Genomic DNA, 19,055 nt, shown 5'->3' with positions numbered 1-19,055 from the left:
TCAGAATAGCAGTTAATAAAGAATTAATCATAGACTTTTTTTTTTTAAAAAAAAGTAAAAATTGTAGACAACACCTTTTCTTCTTGATCTATGAAATGGCACTGAATTTATATAAGGCTCAGCATCAAACCTGTGTGTGTTTGTGTGCATGCTGGAATATCTGGCAGAGCAATCTGCTGCAAAATGATTCATAACAGTAAAAAAAGCATCAGCGTGCAGAGCTGTATCCAGTCACATGATCAAGTTTTATACTACACAGCTTCCTGTTTGTATTTATTTATGGTTATTGATTGTCTTGAATGTCAGAGCTAAGACAGCTGGACTTATACTGCAATATTATATCTTACTGATTCTTGGAATGTTAGTTGGCTACAGACATGCCAGGTTTACAGTTCCTCTCCAAATTTAATTTCATTTAATTAATATCATGTCTTCTTACATGGAAACAAAATTGTGCATCATTTATTTTGGTCATATGATGGCCTTCAGTCATTGCTGTATGATGAGCACCCACGCAGTGAGCTTACACCCTGAAGCTGTTTTTCCCATACATGAGAAAAAACAAAAACAAAACAGCCAGGCACATGTCAGCATCCGTGTATCGTTGGTGACCGCCGTTTTCACTACACTGCGCTTTGTGTGATGGAGGCGTGAGCAGCGACAAAGACTACAGGAGGAAGCAGTGGTGGGTATGAGGGGCGATAGGTGCCCAAGGGTTAGGGAGGAATCGTGGTCAGATGGCTTTGAATGGATTCATCAGTGACTTACTGTTAGTGCATTCAGGAAAATAAATGGGGCCGCTCCTTTTTCAGTCGTCGGTGCAGCCTGTCGTGCAAAGTTGAACTGAACTGCTTGTGTTGAGAAAGAAAACAGACAGATGGTAAATATAAAGCCATCAGTGTGGTGTGTTGTATTATTGTTGTGGTGCTCCTGGTTGGCTTTGACTGAGGCAGAATATTAGAGGTTCTACTGCAGGTCATGGGTATAAAGGTGCACTGATGTCAGCTTGATGCACTGCAGTTCACATAAACAAGCCTGAAAACAAGCAAAACCCTTAAAATCTTCAATCTGTATTATTACTAAGGAGAGAAAAAATATTAATGCCCCATTGCTCCCCTGTACAGTTGTAAGTGGTTGGATGATCAGTCAAGCTGGTTTTGTGAACATTTAAAATCCAGCACCACTCCTGACTCCTCTCTATCCCTGCTTTAAATCTATAGTTTAGTCTAATCTATAGACAAATTTAACTCCTATTCCCATGAAAATCCACCACAATCTGGATTCAGTGATTCCCATTACAACGTATCCGGCTCACACTCTTCCTGCCTCTTGGTGGCATTACCGTGGCATCCATCCAGTCCAACAGCACCACCAAGGACTCCTGCTCAGCCAAACATTTACATATATGTTCTTTGTAAATAGTATTTTCTGCTGATCTTTTAAAACTGTACATTTTCATAATGCCCACTGGTAAATAGGTAGGTAGAAATGTTCAAATTGTATCTTTGTAAATATTGTACATAAGAGAACAATAAATTACTTACTGTTGTCACTGAGAAGTTGTTCAAAACTTTACTTAAATTATAAATAGGTAATGAAACACATAATGTAACAAGGTTAGAAGAGTTTAAGAACACAAACACAATAACAATTTAATATTCAATTTAATAAGTACCCATTTAAATAGCAACACAGAACATTAAAGAAAAATCACAACCTGTCCACCATCCTCTCCAATGAGCTGAAGTCCGTTCTTCCTCTGCCCTCTCCTCTCCAGCCTCATCTCCTCCGTTATCAATTGTCAGATTTCATCTGTTTCCCTCTGCTCCTCCTACAACAAAATGACAACAGGCAGAATGACCGTTTGATATAATAACGATAATATTGCTCCTCAAGTGAACTATACTTTATATTATACTACAGTAAACAGTCAAGAAACAACATTTAATCAAAACGTTTAGTTTACAGCGCCTCGTATCAACAGGACGTCATGTTTGTAAATATAAAACTCTTTTTTTTTATTGCTATCACTACTAGCATTTTAAAAATCCCTCGAACTACTGCTCTTTAATTACATTTAAATGTGAATTCGGCACTACTGCCGGTGCCGCTGCCGCTCGCTTGGTCCGTCATTTTACTGTTGAAAAAAATAGGCCCGCAAAGCATCTTGGGATATGTAAGGCCACGAAGGAGGTAGCGATGCATCCTCCAAATTCAGGCAACAGGAGGACGCATTTTAAGGACCCTTCGAATTTTGGCGAATTGGGACAGCCTTCGCGCAGCGTTGTGACGTAACCGGCCTTAAAATGCGCACTCCGAAGGATGCAGACCCTGAATTGGAACATGTCTGCACAGGAGGGAGGATGCTCAGAGCGAACCCAACCTTTCCAGACACCGCTATGAAGTAACAGTCTGCGCGCTGCTCTCTGCTCTGGATGGTGCTGGGATGTATTTTGGAAGCATCACCGCCGCTGAGTCTGACAGGAATGACAAGTAAACGAGCTCTTTCAAGCAAGTGAGCGACACAGGAATGTGCACAAGTCCTCTGGGCTGCGCTCGGGCTTCTCACCGCGGCATTTTGGACCTTTTTGGACCTACATCTGTTTGTTTGTAAACCTCCAGCAGAGGAGAATTCAGAGTCACTGTTTGTTTTTTGTTGTATTTTCATTTATTTGACCGTAACTCTCAGTGAGGAGTTGTTGGGAGTGTTTTTCTTTTGTGACGCGTGAAGACAAACTTCTACCATGGCATTGATTATGGAGCCTGTGAGCAAGTGGAGCTCCAGTCAAGTGGTTGAGTGGATGCAAGGTAGGCACGCCTGATTGTCAGATAGACAAAGTGATACCACACCAAACGTATAGCTGTGGTGTAGCACTGTGAGTCCAAATGCATCTCAGAGTCGAGATGCCCAAAGAGAACAAAAACACCTGCTGAGCCTCGGTCGGGGTTTCGCCTCATCGGCACGCAGCCTCTGAAGGCTTTTAATCACACCTTTACACCGTTTGATCGATTTTCCAAGCACGACTTGCCCTTTCAGACAGCGATGTTCTCCACAGCCTAACGCATTCACATTGGCTCAGAACGGATAAAAAGAAACCTCTATTGTGTCCTCCGGTGGTCATTGTTAACGCAGGGCTGCCTCGCAGGAGGTGGGGAAGCAGCAGAGATCCAGCAGTTACACACAGATGATTACCCTTCTCACTGCATCTGGGGGCCAGTATATGTGGAAAAATGATCAAATGCGCACAATAATTAAACAACAGCTGTCATAGGCATCACACTATCAGAACCATCTGTAAGACATGTGAACCCACAGGGGCTCAAAAGTCATTAGGAAGTCACAGGATTTAGGGATTTAATGGACTAAGGTGGACTTAGACATAAGACCACTTTAGTGTAGATCAGAGCATCATCTCATTTTTTTGTGGAACCTCCTGCTGAATAACAAGGTTTAAATACACACTAATGTGATTGATCCTGGTATTGAACCCATACAGCCAAGCTGTGATTAATGGAGAAGTTAGATAAACACTTAATTGATCCTTCACAAGATTTGTCAGAGGCTCCTTTGAGAAAACATGGCTGTTTATTCAGTCTCCAAAGATCTGTAAATGCTGTGCAGATTTACTTAAAACAGCATTTCTGGGCAGATTTCCCCTTTTAGTTCTGCTGCCTTTTCTCTGTTTGCTTTACAAAGTTCTATTGAAATGTTGAATTCAGCAGGATGATGTAATGTGACTGTGAGTTTTTCTTTTAGCGCTGTGTGATTGTTTCAGTGTTGTTTAGCCAAGCCCACGTGCTCACATGTCAGGCTGCAGTAACATATACATCCATACGTCTTCGCCTCAACACACACACACACACACACACACACACACATATTTCTGAGCATTCTAAGCCTGCAGGTGTTTTATCCTGCCTCGTCATGATTGCAAGCATCAGACCTTTCCTTGTACACGCTGATCTGATGTTGCCTTTTAAACTGAGCTATAGGGGCGTTTATACAGACAGAAAGACCACAGCAATTCACATGAGAGCTAAGATCTGTAAATAAACCCAAGTGATAAATGTGGCGAGAAGTGGAGATTGGATATGTTAGAGGACTCCTCAGTGTCCCACATCTGATAAGTGGAGCAGCGACAGTTCCTATGCCGAGAGCCCAGTAATGGTAATTTAAAGTGAGGGGCAGAGTGGCACAGGGAGACACACAGGGAGGCAGAGGGATGGAGCGAAGGGGAGGGGGATAGAGTTCATTCTTGTCTCACATCCATTCTCCACCAACCCCTGAAGGACTGGCAGCATTTTCGTCGTTAGCATTCACAGGTTCCATTATTAGCATACAGCTCCGTGATGTCACTGGAGGCCAAATAGGGGCACCCCGTGACCTTCCCACAGTCCCTCTGCCTCCACTGCCCCCGTTAAGTGTTTTGTGTGCAGCTAGACGCTCCATTCCCAGCTGTGACAAAGCCGCTTTAAAGGAGAGCTCTCTCGCCACAAAAGAGCAAAGAATTCCAGCTTTGACTGAAAATTTGTTCTTGACATACCAAGTGAGAGGAATCTGTGCAAACATGTCTGTTTCATCTGTGTAGTTTGATATTCAGGTCTGACTCTGTTCTCCTCCTGACAGTGTTTGTGAAGTTTCATGCTTTACTGCGCACACAGTAACTCTCCTTTTGTGACAATTCAGAGTAACACAAATTATAGCTCCTTTCCCTTAAATTACGGGTATATTACTGGATGTCAGGCTGTGATTCTTAATAATCTGAGCCACACATGAAACATGATTAGAAAAGCTGATATAGTTTAGATTGCTTTTAGTGCAATCAATGAGTTAAACTCCATCTAGAAGGGATTTCTATTACACGGCAACATAATATGGCGGCTTTACCATTTATTCATGTTCTGTTTTTTATGTCATTCTTTGATGTGACACTGTGGCAGTAATACTCAATTATACCACACTATCAAAAGAGCACCGTAAAAAGATTCCTAGTGTCATTTAACAATGTAAAACCCTATGGGAGTTTTTTAATTACTGATAATATAGTCAGCAGATTAGCCACATCAGCCTGATGTCTCATGTTGCTATCCACTTTGAAAAATATCATGTCGTCCCTTCACTTATATTTCTATATCTTATATTTCGTGGTTTCTATGGCAACGCAGGGAATACTTTATTGACATAATGAGACTCAATTAACTTGGTGAAGAGGCTGATTAGTTAAGCCTTTAAATGGTATGCAAAACCATGAAAGTCCTTATGTTTCCTCTCCTCCGTTTAGCTGCCAGCTAAACCCGATGTGAATGCCTGATCAGGTTCAGCCTCAGCATTGAGTCACATGTGTATGATTGGTCCACAGCGATGAAAAGACAAGATGTGCAAAGAGTTGACAGTGTGTTTGTGAAAGGAAGAAAAGGGGGACAGAGAAGATGTAAACAGATCTTGTGTATAGAAACAGCCATACAAAGCATCTCCCCCGTCTCTGTTGGTGAAAGGATAACAGAGCACAGCTACACAATGTTTCTATACAATAAAAAGTTCTCCTGTTGTTCTGTGTGCTTCCCTCAGGCTTGGACGACTGCCTGCAGCAGTACATCAAGACCTTTGAGAAGGAGAAAGTAGGGGGTGGCCCAACTCCTGCGTATCACCCACCAGGAGCTGGAGGATTTGGGAGTGTCCCGGATTGGCCATCAGGAGCTCATACTGGAGGCTGTGGATCTGCTCTGCGCTCTGGTGAGTCCAAACTTCACATACCGGCTTCCCACTACTCTCACTGTCACTTCAAACAGTCATACGCCGCAGAGCCATGAGGTTTCTGTGGAACATTTGGAGCCTCCTTAGCTCAAATATTTTAAAAAAACTAATGGATTTAACAATGCTAAGCTAACTAGCGGCATATGTTGCCATATTACATATACATAATTGTGTACTAATAACAAACCCACAGAGCCCTATGTTCGCTAATACGCTGACACCTATTAGATAAAAACCCTTTGTACAGCAAACACAGCTGATGTGGCTGAACGGGTCAAAGGTCGCTTATTAACAAGTGATTTGCCAGTGGCAGAGGAAGCAGTCTTACCACTTCCTGTTGAATTTCAGTCTTCTAGTCAGATCTAGTTTAGTTAAAATGTCAAACCATTGAGGTTACAATGCACATGTTGAATTAAGTTCAGTGTTAAAACCTCTTACTCTTATAATCACAGTGTTTAGTAGGAGCAGAGTAGCTCCATAAAAACTGACAGAATACACACATCCTTATCTGTTGAATGGATTCCATGTCAATGGAAATTTGTTAGTAGGTACTGCCCTGCAGCTTTGTGTGTAACGTGTGAATGTACTAACCTTAGTGAGATAATGTTAGTTTTGCATGCCATACACCTACAGTGATTACAGATCGGCATATACTCCTATTAATATACAGTACTCTGTAGGATCTGATGTGTTTATTGCATCAGTTCTTTCTCCTAATTTGTGATTTATTGTTTTTAGTTGTTCAAGTGTTATCATGTCAATAATAATTTTCCTTTCTTTAGTTTGATGTGTCCAAGCTTTCACCAGAAGAAAAAAGGAGGTCAGTACTTTGCCACACTTCTATCCATTTAAATCTATTAATGCTAGTGCAGTGTGACACTAGTGTGTGTAATATGATGTTAAGGACACACCTATCCTACTTTTTTTGGTATTAACCTAATATTCAGGTATGTGATGTCAGTGTTATTTTCATCTAATAACAAAAACATGAAGCCCATCTTTTCCAGCATAGTGTTTTCTATATAATTTGATTATTTTCTTCGTGATCTCTGTTCACTGTTTGGCACCGTACTGCCTCTAGATGATGCTGTTTTGTCTGTGGTTTGTTATTTGCTACGTGTGTGCACTCATACACCTTAATGCATGAAAATCAGTACAGAACCCAGCACACATCAGGATTATAGAATATGATGAACAGCTTGTTCATCGTTGGTGTTTGTGGTAGTCAGCCAACTTAGTATCAGTATAAGTCAAACTTTGTCTTCTTGGGCGGTAACCCTGTTAAACCTGTTTTCTTGAACGGATCACAGGTGTATGTATTTAAGGGTAAATACAGAGCAGATTTACAAATCCACTGCTACTTTAGGATATTTCCATTTTGTGTGATCCTTAAAGCAAACTGTTACGTAATCTGCTTTACAGTCTACAGTGGGAAATGAAAGTTGCTACATTTAGTATAATAGACAATTTTAATATCTATTACCAGAAAGAGAATATGTTATTGTTTGTATACATTTACCAATACTTTCAAATGTTTTTGTGTAATCCTAGAATTAGTCTTTCATATCTACAGTACACAGTGAGCAGGTCCTCTTCCACATGTTGTGGTAATGTTGCTATGGTTACCAAAAATGGATAAACAAGACACTAGTTAGAGAGAGCCTCTGCCCACTGGAGGTGAGGTTGCAAATTGCTAATGTACTTGAAACTACCATATTTCACAAATCTGATTTAGATTAATTCCACTATTGACTTAGGCATGTCGAAATAATGGCATTAAAAGCAAGCACACCCACTAAATACTTAATGAGCGTGGAGCTGGTTCTACAGGTCAAAGAATTATTCATTTATTTGCTCACCATAAAATGAAATAAAAAGTCTGTTAAAACGTCAGTGCCTTCACAATTTAACATTTGTGAATTTCAAATCTATAAGGTTGTAGATTCAGAACAAAACATCAGATCACTATGAACGTTGTTCATGAACAGGAAGATACCTTAAACCTTATTACATATTCTTCCTGTGTTAATTGCTCCAGAACATGTGTACTTCCTACAAAAAAATGTCAGATAAATTTATACTTCCTTGTATATGAGACAAACTTCATGAGATTTGATGTACTGATGTTAATAGAAGTTTAACTTTTTCGGGTTAGTAAGAACCTGGCCAGGAAAATATAAATTGAATTTAGTGATGAAGGAAAACTTGCCATTGCTTTCCTAACATTTCTATTTATTTGTTCAGTGAACAGTTTTTACGGACTAAATGAACATTGATGTTAAACACAGCTTTAGCAACACTAGCCAGAACCATGACATGAATAGTGTGTTTTCTGTCCAGGATAAAGCCTGAAGATGCAATGGACTTTGGTGTTTCACTACTATTCTATGGCCTGTACTACGGGGTCCTGGGCAGAGACTTTGCAGAGATGTGTGCAGACTTCATGGCTTCAACGGTTGGGGTAGGTGGACAAACTACAGGCACACATTATTCCTCTGTTTTGTTGTTAGAGGTAATGACTAAGTGATTTTAATTGTTCTTTTTTTCAGTACTACAGTGCATCTGGCATGCCAACCAAGCACCTCTCTGACAATATCTGTGCTGTGTGCGGTCAGCCCATCCTCGTAGATGTCAGTGAGGAAGGGATTATAGAGAACACATACAGATTATCATGCAACCATGTGTATCCTTCCTCACATGCCTGGTCATATTTTCTATGAGGACCTCTCTTATCAGTGAAAGAGAAGTTCAGATGCATGCTGGGAATGTTTTATTTCTATAGAAGGAATCGGCTGTAACTACAGTGTGTACTCAACCCAAAGAGGAATTAGCAAATTAAGTTGCCCTTTATATTTATACCAGAGAGTTGATACAAATATTCATGACTTCCCTCAGAGTTAATATCTTCTGCTGTGTGTAAATTACACAGCCTTAGATAGTGTCACTCCAATAAGGTTGTTTCTACACCTTAGTCGTGCTCAGTATATACATACATACTATGCTTACAGATACCATTTAAGTTGGTATGTTGACTAATTTAATTCCATATAGCAGCTGGAATTCCCAGCTAAAAAAAGCACCTAATAAAATGGGAACCAGAACTAATTTTACATACTGTAATTGAAAAGGTGAAAGATGTCAGCCTGCTATCTTCTGTTGACTTTTGTGCCATTGTGTAAAATGCTAATGTTGATATAACTGCTTAATGTTTAAACCTGTACAGGTCTGAGCTAGCCTTAACTCCACATCCAGGTTCCATGAGTTCTGCATAAGAGGATGGTGTATCGTTGGCAAGAAGCAGATGTGCCCATATTGCAAAGAGAAGGTGGATCTGAAGAGGATGTTCAGCAATCCGTATCCTTTTCATTCTCTAAGTTCATTCTTCAAGTTTCATACTTTTGCTGTTGCTCTGTGTTATCCTTTGTTAAAACAAACACACAAACTGGGGATGTTTACAGGTAACATCTATTCTCGAAAACCCTGTTGTGCTAAATCACCGTGTCTTTCTTGTAACTGTGTGGAAGCATTTACAGTAAAGTATTTAGGTGACTTTGCAGGCAGCTCATCATGGTCTATTTAAAACAGGATTTGGGACAGTTATAGGTTTTATACCTCATTCTTGTTCCTCTTTTAACTCAGAAAGAGACTGTTCGGTGACAGTGACAAATGCATGCAATCAATTTAATTATACATATGTAGCAGAATTGTCTCAAGAATTTAGAATCTATTTAACATCCAACTCTGGTTACCGTTGTGTTTTCCTTAACCTATTTATGTTAAAGCTGGGAAAGGCCGCATGTCATGTATGGACAGCTTTTAGACTGGCTTCGCTACCTGGTGGCTTGGCAGCCTGTTATTATAGGATTGGTGCAAGGCATCAACTACATCCTGGGTCTGGAGTGACCTGCAGACTGACACAAATGGACATACATGCCATGTGGAGAAGATGTGCATTGGCTCTAAAGACTGAGGGCCTAACATGGAACTAAAACACCAATAAAAAAAAGTGTCTATACTTTTTGTACATATTTATAGGCACATATCTGTATTTACAGTTTTGGAATTTTATTAGTCATTTGAATTTGGATGTCTGTGTCAGTTCCCGGGATTTACTTCACACAGCATTACACCTTAATGATTGGTTGGTACATTTGCTGGCCTAGTAAAACGGCTCACAAAATGCGGGAGGTGCTTTATACTAATTTATGTCTTAAAGTGTTTGTTGATGAGTAGTTAATGGATCATGCTGGAGTCTGAGTAATAAATATGGAATGGAAACCAGCACAAACCACCGCTTCCTCTGCCTTTTACATGCGTTGCTTCATTCAATGGAATTAGTCATAATGCTACTTGACACTGGTCACATATATTTTAAACTCCTCTGACATCAGTTTCCTAAGGGCTCATAGTCATGTGCTATGTGAGGAGAGGTATTGTCATCAGAGGCCATAAAGTGCTAGTCATACCCAAACAGGGTTATACCTCATGTAGTTCTAATTCTAAGATGTCTTGATTTCAAAATATCCACGCTGTCTTCACGTCATTTGCTTTGACCTTTGCACATCATGAAGTCTTATCCCAACCCCTGAAATCAGAGAGGGACCCAAAAATTAAAACGGAGGAAGCCAGAATAACATCTCGGAATGATCCTTTAACTCTATGAAAGTGCTGATAGTGCCAGTCTAACGTTTTCTCATACATACAATACGTATGTGGGGTTTCCAAACCAGCTTTTACAGGTACATGATAACAACAAATGCACCACCGTGGCAATTTTCCTTCCATCTTTTCCTCAATCTTTAAAGCGACTGTGTACAGCATACATGCAGACATGATCATTTTGTTTTTGTTGTTAATGTTTTGATCAAGAACCATTAATAAAGGTCACATGGTTTAGATGCTTTGTGGAACTGTTCTCTGTGCATTCAGCATGTAGAGAATATATTACCACATGGAGACTGATTTAGTCAGCATGTGAGATTTATGTAAGATACAAAGGTGTGTTGTCAACATTACTAAGAACATTTTAGGGATGAAGGAAATCCCCGTGTACTGCGTGGGTGAAGAGGAAGTAGATTATGTTTGTGTATATATAGTAAACTCTGACAGCAAACAGCAGCTGCAGTCACTCACTGGAGGAATCGATATGAAGCTGTTATCTGTTGTTAAAGGTAATCACACATGATGCCAACCTCTGTGTTTTTCTATGTATCGTCGTTGTGAACATGTTGTGTTTCTACCACAGCTTTGGGATCTCTGTGCTTGGTGTTTGCTAGTGGATACCCAGGTACAGTGCAGCTTTGTGAATCACAGGTTGATTTTTATGTCCTTAGATTTTTGTGCTAACCTAAATTTATTTCTTTTAAGTTTCTGAGGCCGATTCTCCCGAGATCATTGGGCCAGATCACATCCAACTTAAAGTTAATTCAGGTAACACCTAAATCTAGTACAAGTATATTACATCATTCTCTTCCAGGACATCCTAATGAATGTGTACTGCTGCTTTTCAGGAGAAAGACTGGTTCTGCACTGTGATGCTTTTACAAACTGTGAGGAAGATGAGGCAATGATCTACTGGCTCGTCAACGGCACCTTTCCTGAAGAAACACTTAGCAGAGAGAGAATAGTGGAATCACACAAGTGAGTACAGTCCTCTGCATAAATGTGTTTGATGACTGCTGGAAAGATTGTTTTAAATATAGTCTTTAAGAAACAATTAAGACAACAGTTTTCTTTGACACAATCTGAGCACAACTGTGCTTTGCTTTAGATCGACTTTGGATCAGGGTACAATCATCCAGAAGAGTCTGGTATTGAAGAACATCACATCAGAGGATCTGAAATCCACCTTCACATGTGTTGTGACCACTGCTGTAGGAATGGCCCAAAAACACATAACATTGGCAACAACGATTAGCGGCTGTAGTAAAAACTGACAGACACTGCTTAAAAGATTTCTGTTTGCTGTGTACAATGAATGCAGAATATATACAGAATATTGTAACACTACATAATCATTTGAAGTGCTTGGTATCCTTGTGTGGGCTGACAATAAGCCACCTTAACTGTGTTAACCCTTGAAAAATACACTTTATATGGTGACAAAGTTGAAGCTCGGTCCATTTTTTCACAAACTCATGCATTGCTGCTAGTGGTAAGCACTAGTTATGTCTGTGGGACAGGTGTCAGCATAAAAGGGGTTGTTTTACAACTATATTGGAATGCAATATAAGTAAAGGCTAACGGCGCATAGAAGCTCATCTATGTTCATTGGTTCAAAAATAAGGTCACGCTGCTTAGTTGTGTCTTAAGATGCACATAAATGTCGCATTTAGTGGGATTTACTTGAAGTAAACTTATGAGCAATTAGCAAAGAATAATTAAGGATATGCATATTTTGTTGGCTTGCAACCAATATTTTTCAATAGTGCATTAAAAGCTTTTTGATTTCATTTTAAGGCTAAATGGCCTTAAGGACAGCAGTAGTCATGGTGTAATATATGTAAACACAGGCAAAAAAAAGACTACTGTTAGTGTCGGTTGAAGAGACATCATTCACTGTTCATCCAGTCACGGGATAAAAACAGTGCCAGGAGTCCTGATCTTCTCAGTGACTAAGGTGTGATGCTGAGTCCGAGGCGTGCACACCAAGCTCCTCCAGGCAGCATTGCAAGTTGATTTTCCTGTTAGGATCCTGACAATCTCTGATCCTCTTTCTGAGGAGACCTGCAGCGTCTTCAATGGAAACTGGCTGCTTTATAGGTGGAGCAACAAAAGACTGGAGAAGTTCCAGGTTTGGTTTATGCAGCATTCCAAACAGGAAACGCAGGAACAAGTCCAGTTTGCCATCCTCACACTTCAGGCTTTTGTCCACAGCAGTCTTGTACGGCTCCATGTCCTTTTGTGCCTTTAACATTCCTTTCAACAGGCTTTTCTGCTTCCCCTGGCTGCTAGAGGAGAGAAATGTGTAAAGAGCAGCCAGGTACTCCTGCACGGTTGGATGGATAAAGCTCAAGACAGTCTCATGACACAAGACGTATGGCTGTGTGACGTAAAGTGTGCACAGGCCACTGTTGACCACTGCCTCCTCATCACTTACTCCTGTTGCTTTCCAGTGGGACTTGCTTATCCTGAACTCGCCTTTTTCCAGCATGGTGAAGGCCACCTTTCCAAGCTTCATAAGGAAATCTCTTTCTTCATCTGCACTGCGATGTGGAGCTCTTAACAGACGATGCTGACGAAGGAGCACAAACAGCAGTTTTGTGTACATGTAGGTGATGCTACTAGGTAGGGTGGCATGTGTCCCCTGTTCCCTAAATCGGCGTTGACACTCTTCGGCCACCAGTGAGCAGAACAAGGGGAGGTGGCACATGATGCGGAGGGTTTTAGAAGAGTTGATGAACTCAATCACTCGAGCTGCCTGCTCTGGATCCTTGAACCACTTCTTGAAGTACTCATCCTTGTCAGGCTCAAGGAAACCCCGCAACTCTATCTTATCGTAATGTGTATCCCAGGGGAGGTAGTGCCTTGTTTGTGGTCGAGCTGTGATCAGGAACAGGCCGCGGAAGTGCAGTCTGCCTCTCAAGAGGTTGACAACAATGATGTTGAGTGTGGTAGGCTCTTTGAAGTCGCTGTAAAGCTCAGTTGTTTCAAAGTCAAGCTTCTCTGTGTATTCATCCAGACCCTCAAAGACAAACAACAACTTGCATTCACTGCATCTGTAATCCTCAATCCTTAACTTTTTTGTTGCTGGGTACAGTGTTTGTATTATTTCTAACAGGGAGATTGTTGAACCCTCAAACTGTTTGAGCTCTCTGAATGGCAAAGGAAACAAGAAACCAATGTGCTGATGTGATCGCTCTTCAATCCAATCAAGTATTAACTTTCTGATTGCCATGGTCTTCCCTGATCCTGCACTACCAATCACCACTATAAACTTTACTTTTGTAAAATCATTCCTCATCCGTTCAGCGCTAAAAATATCCGGAACAGAAAGCAACGTCCCTGCCTGTCGGTTGGTGTTCAGTTTTTTTATGGTCATGACCTCATGTTCGATATTTGGGCCATTGTCACTGGTGGTTGTAATGTGAAGATTAGTAAAGACATCAGCAAAGGGCTTTTTCTCTCCCTCCATGGCCACATCCTCACAATACTTCTTCCTCAGTGTCTCACGTAAATCGTAACGCACTTCATCTAGGGAAAAAGGAAAAAGTGTATACATGTACATACATCATTCATAATAGTAACACTGCAAAGATGTGCTGCAGTGAACTTACTTCTGAGGCACATAGTCTGGAGCTGGGTGATCAGCTTTTCCTGACCTAATCCGGTAAGGAGGTGTTTGGTGATCTGTAAAGACACTTCAAGGGTGTAACACTCCAGCAACCGGTCCACAAGGTCCAGTATGTCCATGCTTTGGATGGTAGTAGTATTGAATGTCTGTGGGTAATTTCTCCACAGCATCCGTTTGAATATCTGCATGTCTATCTCTGATAGCTTCTGAAGTGTGTCACAGATGGCCTAATTAAAAAAAGAATAAGAATTTTTTTTCAATTAAATTGTGTTAAAAAATGTTAATAAAAGCAAAATACTATAGACACTGACTTTTAGAGTGAATCCAACTGTCAGAGATGGATGTCTGATCTCATTTGGGTCTTGGATTAACTCAGGCCTGGAACAAGGCTCAGCAGTGTCTTCTTTGCTTTTCACCCTGGTGAGAACAGGACATTTTAGTGCATATCAATTACACTCTCACACAATAACAAGTAGAAGTGCTCCAGCACATGTATTTCTTACTTGGGAGTCTTCTTTTCACAATCGTCACTGTCGAAGGAGTAGCAGCTAGAGAATGAATCTGCTCTGTCCAGCTGGACCCTAGAACCAGGAAGCAAAAATGGATTATACACACAGTATTCTTTAAATTACAATTAAATTGATGCTTTAACAGTGTTTCCCCTGACCCAGCTGAACAATTATTTGAACTGTACATTGAACGAAACATTGTGTGCGTGTGTGTGTGTGCGCGCATCGGGGTGGAACTGTGCGATACAGAGCGCGAATGAGAACTGTAAATAAGACAATTAAATAATACAATGGTGGGAGAAACACTGCTTCAAGCTTTTCTGAATGCTCTGGTCTTGTCCGTACTGTGTGAAGGATCTTTGATCTTCCTCCAATATGTCCGAATTCTCCTCACTTGTCATTGACCTGTAGCTCTGAGCTGGATTCAAAGCCTGTTCCACATAATGCCTGGAAGAAAGAGTGGGTGACAGTTTGTTAATTGCTTAGTGGTCACACAACAAGCAATCACAGGCTTAGGCAGTACATCCAAGACAAGCCGCTAATATTAAGGTCAGTGTGCTCTCTGTGACAGCATGAAGGCCATCAAGTCTGCAGTACTGAAACTGGAGGCAAGAAGTATCCATGAAGATTGACTGACAAGCATGACATTTTTTTGGTAAAAGTCCTGCATTTAGTCAGGACATATGTGTCTGTATAAGGTACCCATCCTGTTAATTCAGTGAATTTTTACTCAAAAATATTTTACTTTTATGTAGGGGTAGATATTTGATAAGATATATTACATTAAATCCACCTGATGTGTGCATACAGCAGGATCTCAATACAAAGAAGTAGTCTAGGGGAGTCTGCTGAGCTACCACTCTTACCTTTCTGTTACATGTTGCATACTTTTAAAGGTAGGGTAGGAGATTTCATTCTGATGCACTTTTTGTTAAATAAGTGTAACTTCTCTTTACAATCCGATAGCAACCAATTAGTTTTTACTTTAAAATGAAGAATATTAATCATCTGTGGAAGCTATAAAACGCTAAAAACATCAGCCAATCCTCCAGGTGGACCCTGCGTGGAATATTGCCTGGTTGTCACTCTCTTCCTGCTCTGCGCGCACCAGAGAGGTACGTGCATCATGGCCGAAGTCACAGACTGGTTGGGAGGCATGGCTTCGGGGTGAAGTCCGAGAGAAAGGAGCGTGTGTTTACTTTCAAAATCTGGCTGACTCTCACTGAATTTTCAAAATCTCCTACCCTACTTTTAAGATAAAAATGAGTCATTATTTCAGTGCTAATAAGTGAAGCATCTCTCAGTACCAGTTGCTGGTATCCATCTGAGTCGGCCCCAGATCAAGAGAAGGTCTTCTCTCTGGAATGTAGAAGATATCCTCATCTTCATCCACCTCGTTTTCTCCTCTCTCTGAGACTGCCTGGTCAAAGGAAAAGCTACCTGATGGTGAGGCCATGGACTCATCCATGTCATTCATTTTTTCCCAGAGAGGGTCAGTTAAACAACCAGGCACTGCTAATGATAACCTTTTTTTTTAATAAAGTCCAGGGAAACCAGCCTGAACCTGCAGAACAACAAACATACAAGGCCAGATATTCAGGTTTTTTTTGTTCATGAAAACAGTGCAAGTACAGTTAACGAGTTAAATATTTATAGTTTTGTCACAGCTGGTGCACATTTAAAGTTAACAAAACACATATTTTGTCACATATTCAATATTGTGTTGTATCATTGGACTGACAGCACCCATGTGACTAAATGGCGTCTTGCCACATGCCAACTGCCTGCATTTATGGTCATATTAAGAACGTTGATTTTATTCGTACGTTTGCCTATCGTTATTATGCGATTTAAGATGTAAAGAACAGAAAGTGTATTTCAGTATCAAGCACACATATAATCCCCATGGTCAATTAATTATATAAACAAAGCAGTGTCTGACACTAATAAATAGAAGTTAATGTTGCTAAGGTAAAAAAGGGCGGAATGTCAATGCGAAAGCTCACTCTGTCGTTTTGTTGTTGTTATAGCACATGATTGGATATTTTCTAGCACACATAAGAAGACGGTAAAAGTAGTTTATATCTGCAAAAACGACGTTTATCTGAAAAATACTTTTGACGTCGCTGCTTCCGCGTTAGAAGAAGATCGTCAAATAGAAGCAAATTAGCTTTGCACAGTAATAGTATATAGTTTAGTATATAGTTTCTTAACAGTTTAAAAGTAAACTTAAGATATTAATTATTCAACACACACTCTATTGTAACTTAATAGCGCAAAAATGAGTGAATAGGAATTTTGCATACCTTGCTCTGCTGCACTTCATTCCAGGAAGTGTCTCCTTCTTTGCTGAGCAACTCTACGAGATGCAAAGCGTCGCAAGTCCATCACTGCCACCTACAGGCCAGAAGACTGAACGACATGCGGCCTATGTTTACAGCTGATTCAGGGCGAGGAATGTCCTATACTAGTCTGTTAGAGATTATATTCCCGAGTTGAAAAAGTAAAAAAAATAATACAAAACTAATGTTTGTACAGCATTATGTAGGCCTAATAGTTTTATGTTGATTTAATATATGCTTTTAAATGTTAAATTCTACTAAAATACCAAAAGTGTTTTTTTTACTTTTTCATTTTTTTTATGAAGATATTACCTTTTGTGAACAGATCATATCTGTATATGTGACAACAAATCCAGTATGCTGTAGGGAAAAATTTAATTCTACAAAAGGGCATTAAATACCAACTGTCCACATGTACCAATAAAATCTGTGGCCTTTTCCACAGAAGGCGTTTTAAAATGTCACAGAAAATCACAGGTGTAAATATTGAAGCTAATTGTGATGGATGAATACAGCTGGCCCAGATCTGGTCTGATTAGTGACAGTCTTGTCACTCTTGTCTTGACAGTCAGTCCTGCAACACTGGTGAACAGAACATATATATATATATATATATATATATATATATATATGTCAGTATATTATCATATATAATGTCTAAACCAACATAATGCAGAGAAGCTTGTTACAATGACACTCATTTGCCCACAGTTCAGGCTGAAGATTTGTCAAAGTACTGGCTGTTATGCTAACACAGGCCTGGTACACTGACCTATTCCTTAAACCCAGTTTTGTTTTTATTTATTTATTATTACTCGGGGTAACTGGTAGACTACAATGCTGTGGTACTCCCATGTGCAGTGTGCTCCCCAAGATCAGTAAACATACTTTGATGTGTAAAACAATTGGTGGAGTTCGCCTTGAACTTTCTTCATAATTGGAATGGTTGTCAGAATAGCAGTTAATAAAGAATTAATCAAAGACTTTTTTAAAAAAATGTAAAAATTGTAGACAACACCTTTTCTTCTTGATCTATGACATGGCACTGAAGTTATATAAGGCTCAGCATCAAACCTGTGTGTGTTTGTGTGCATGCTGGAATATCTGGCAGAGCAATCTGCTGCAAAATGATTCATAACAGTAAAAAAAGCATCAGTGTGCAGAGCTGTATCCAGTCACATGATCAAGTTTTATACTACACAGCTTCCTGTTTGTATTTATTTATGGTTATTGATTGTCTTGAATGTCAGAGCTAAGACAGCTGGACTTATCCTACTGCAATATTATATCTTACTGATTCTTGGAATGTTAGTTGGCTACAGACATGCCAGGTTTACAGTTCCTCTCCAAATTTAATTTCATTTAATTAATATCATGTCTTCTTACATGGAAACAAAATTGTGCATCATTTATTTTGGTCATATGATGGCCTTCAGTCATTGCTGTATGATGAGCACCCACGCAGTGAGCTTACACCCTGAAGCTGTTTTTCCCATACATGAGAAAAAACAAAAACAAAACAGCCAGGCACATGTCAGCATCCGTGTATCGTTGGTGACCGCCGTTTTCACTACACTGCGCTTTGTGTGATGGAGGCGTGAGCAGCGACAAAGACAACAGGAGGAAGCAGTGGTGGGTATGAGGGGCGATAGGTGCCCAAGGGTTAGGGAGGAATCGTGGTCAGATGGCTTTGAATGGATTCATCAGTGACGTACTGTTAGTGCATTCAGGAAAATAAATGGGGCCGCTCCTTTTTCAGTCGTCGGTGCAGCCTGTCGTGCAAAGTTGAACTGAACTGCTTGTGCTGAGAAAGAAAACAGACAGATGGTAAATATAAAGCCATCAGTGTGGTGTGTTGTATTATTGTTGTGGTGCTCCTGGTTGGCTTTGACTGAGGCAGAATATTAGAGGTTCTACTGCAGGTCATGGGTATAAAGGTGCACTGATGTCAGCTTGATGCACTGCAGTTCACATAAACAAGCCTGAAAACAAGCAAAACCCTTAAAATCTTCAATCTGTATTATTACTAAGGAGAGAAAAAATATTAATGCCCCATTGCTCCCCTGTGCTGTTGTAAGTGGTTGGATGATCAGTCAAGCTGGTTTTGTGAACATTTAAAATCCAGCACCACTCCTGACTCCTCTCTATCCCTGCTT

The 19,055-nt window shown here is 40.2% G+C and overlaps 3 protein-coding genes across 4 annotated transcripts; 2 read left to right on the top strand and 1 right to left on the bottom strand.

Annotated features, from left to right (window-relative positions):
• Positions 1 to 2,744: 2,744 nt before the first annotated feature.
• LOC114446549 (RING finger protein 121-like) lies at positions 2,745 to 10,651 on the top strand. Its single transcript, XM_028422196.1, has 8 exons — positions 2,745 to 2,808; positions 4,438 to 4,547; positions 5,624 to 5,734; positions 6,538 to 6,575; positions 8,096 to 8,216; positions 8,305 to 8,438; positions 9,008 to 9,109; positions 9,538 to 10,651. Exons 1-8 carry the CDS (start codon positions 2,745 to 2,747, stop codon positions 9,656 to 9,658), a joined length of 801 nt encoding a protein of 266 aa, XP_028277997.1. The 3' UTR covers positions 9,659 to 10,651.
• A 217-nt stretch (positions 10,652 to 10,868) lies between these two features.
• On the top strand, positions 10,869 to 11,707 carry LOC114445654 (interleukin-1 receptor type 2-like). Of its 2 annotated transcripts, none has more exons than XM_028420727.1 (5): positions 10,869 to 10,926; positions 11,001 to 11,042; positions 11,123 to 11,185; positions 11,266 to 11,395; positions 11,526 to 11,707. In XM_028420727.1, the coding sequence occupies exons 1-5, from the start codon at positions 10,902 to 10,904 to the stop codon at positions 11,689 to 11,691; spliced, it is 426 nt and encodes a 141-aa protein (XP_028276528.1). In that variant the 5' UTR covers positions 10,869 to 10,901; the 3' UTR covers positions 11,692 to 11,707. The 2 variants fall into 2 exon arrangements, with proteins under 2 accessions (XP_028276528.1, XP_028276529.1); XM_028420728.1 differs by having other exon boundaries at positions 11,266 to 11,399.
• Positions 11,443 to 16,909, bottom strand: LOC114445649 (NACHT, LRR and PYD domains-containing protein 3-like). Its single transcript, XM_028420723.1, has 7 exons — positions 16,864 to 16,909; positions 15,865 to 16,121; positions 14,903 to 15,004; positions 14,552 to 14,629; positions 14,360 to 14,465; positions 14,032 to 14,275; positions 11,443 to 13,948 (listed from the first exon to the last, which is right to left on the bottom strand). The coding sequence occupies exons 2-7, from the start codon at positions 16,032 to 16,034 to the stop codon at positions 12,363 to 12,365; spliced, it is 2,286 nt and encodes a 761-aa protein (XP_028276524.1). The 5' UTR covers positions 16,035 to 16,121; positions 16,864 to 16,909; the 3' UTR covers positions 11,443 to 12,362.
• Between the last annotated feature and the right edge of the window lie 2,146 nt (positions 16,910 to 19,055).

The sequence above is a fragment of the Parambassis ranga genome, chromosome 14 (assembly GCF_900634625.1).
Source record: "Parambassis ranga chromosome 14, fParRan2.1, whole genome shotgun sequence".
Lineage (NCBI taxonomy): Eukaryota > Metazoa > Chordata > Actinopteri > Ambassidae > Parambassis > Parambassis ranga.
Note: the sequence above shows the minus strand (reverse complement) of the source record. Positions and strands in the feature narration are given on the sequence as shown.

Bases quoted from the DNA above. Each gene is read 5' to 3' on its own strand.
- LOC114445649 (XM_028420723.1), bottom strand. From the start codon at position 16,034: ATGAATGACATGGATGAGTCCATGGCCTCACCATCAGGTAGCTTTTCC. The intron at 14,276-14,359 runs GTCAGTGTCTAT...TTTTTTAATTAG, and splicing joins CAGTTGGATTCACTCTAAAA to GCCATCTGTGACACACTTCA. The intron at 13,949-14,031 runs GTAAGTTCACTG...CTTTTTCCCTAG, and splicing joins CCAGACTATGTGCCTCAGAA to ATGAAGTGCGTTACGATTTA.
- LOC114445654 (XM_028420727.1), top strand. From the start codon at position 10,902: ATGAAGCTGTTATCTGTTGTTAAAG. The intron at 11,043-11,122 runs GTACAGTGCAGC...ATTTCTTTTAAG, and splicing joins GTTTGCTAGTGGATACCCAG to TTTCTGAGGCCGATTCTCCC. The intron at 11,396-11,525 runs GTGAGTACAGTC...GCTTTGCTTTAG, and splicing joins AGAATAGTGGAATCACACAA to ATCGACTTTGGATCAGGGTA.
- LOC114446549 (XM_028422196.1), top strand. From the start codon at position 2,745: ATGGCATTGATTATGGAGCCTGTGAGCAAGTGGAGCTCCAGTCAAGTG. The intron at 8,439-9,007 runs GTATCCTTCCTC...CTCCACATCCAG, and splicing joins AGATTATCATGCAACCATGT to GTTCCATGAGTTCTGCATAA. The intron at 9,110-9,537 runs GTATCCTTTTCA...TTTATGTTAAAG, and splicing joins AAGAGGATGTTCAGCAATCC to CTGGGAAAGGCCGCATGTCA.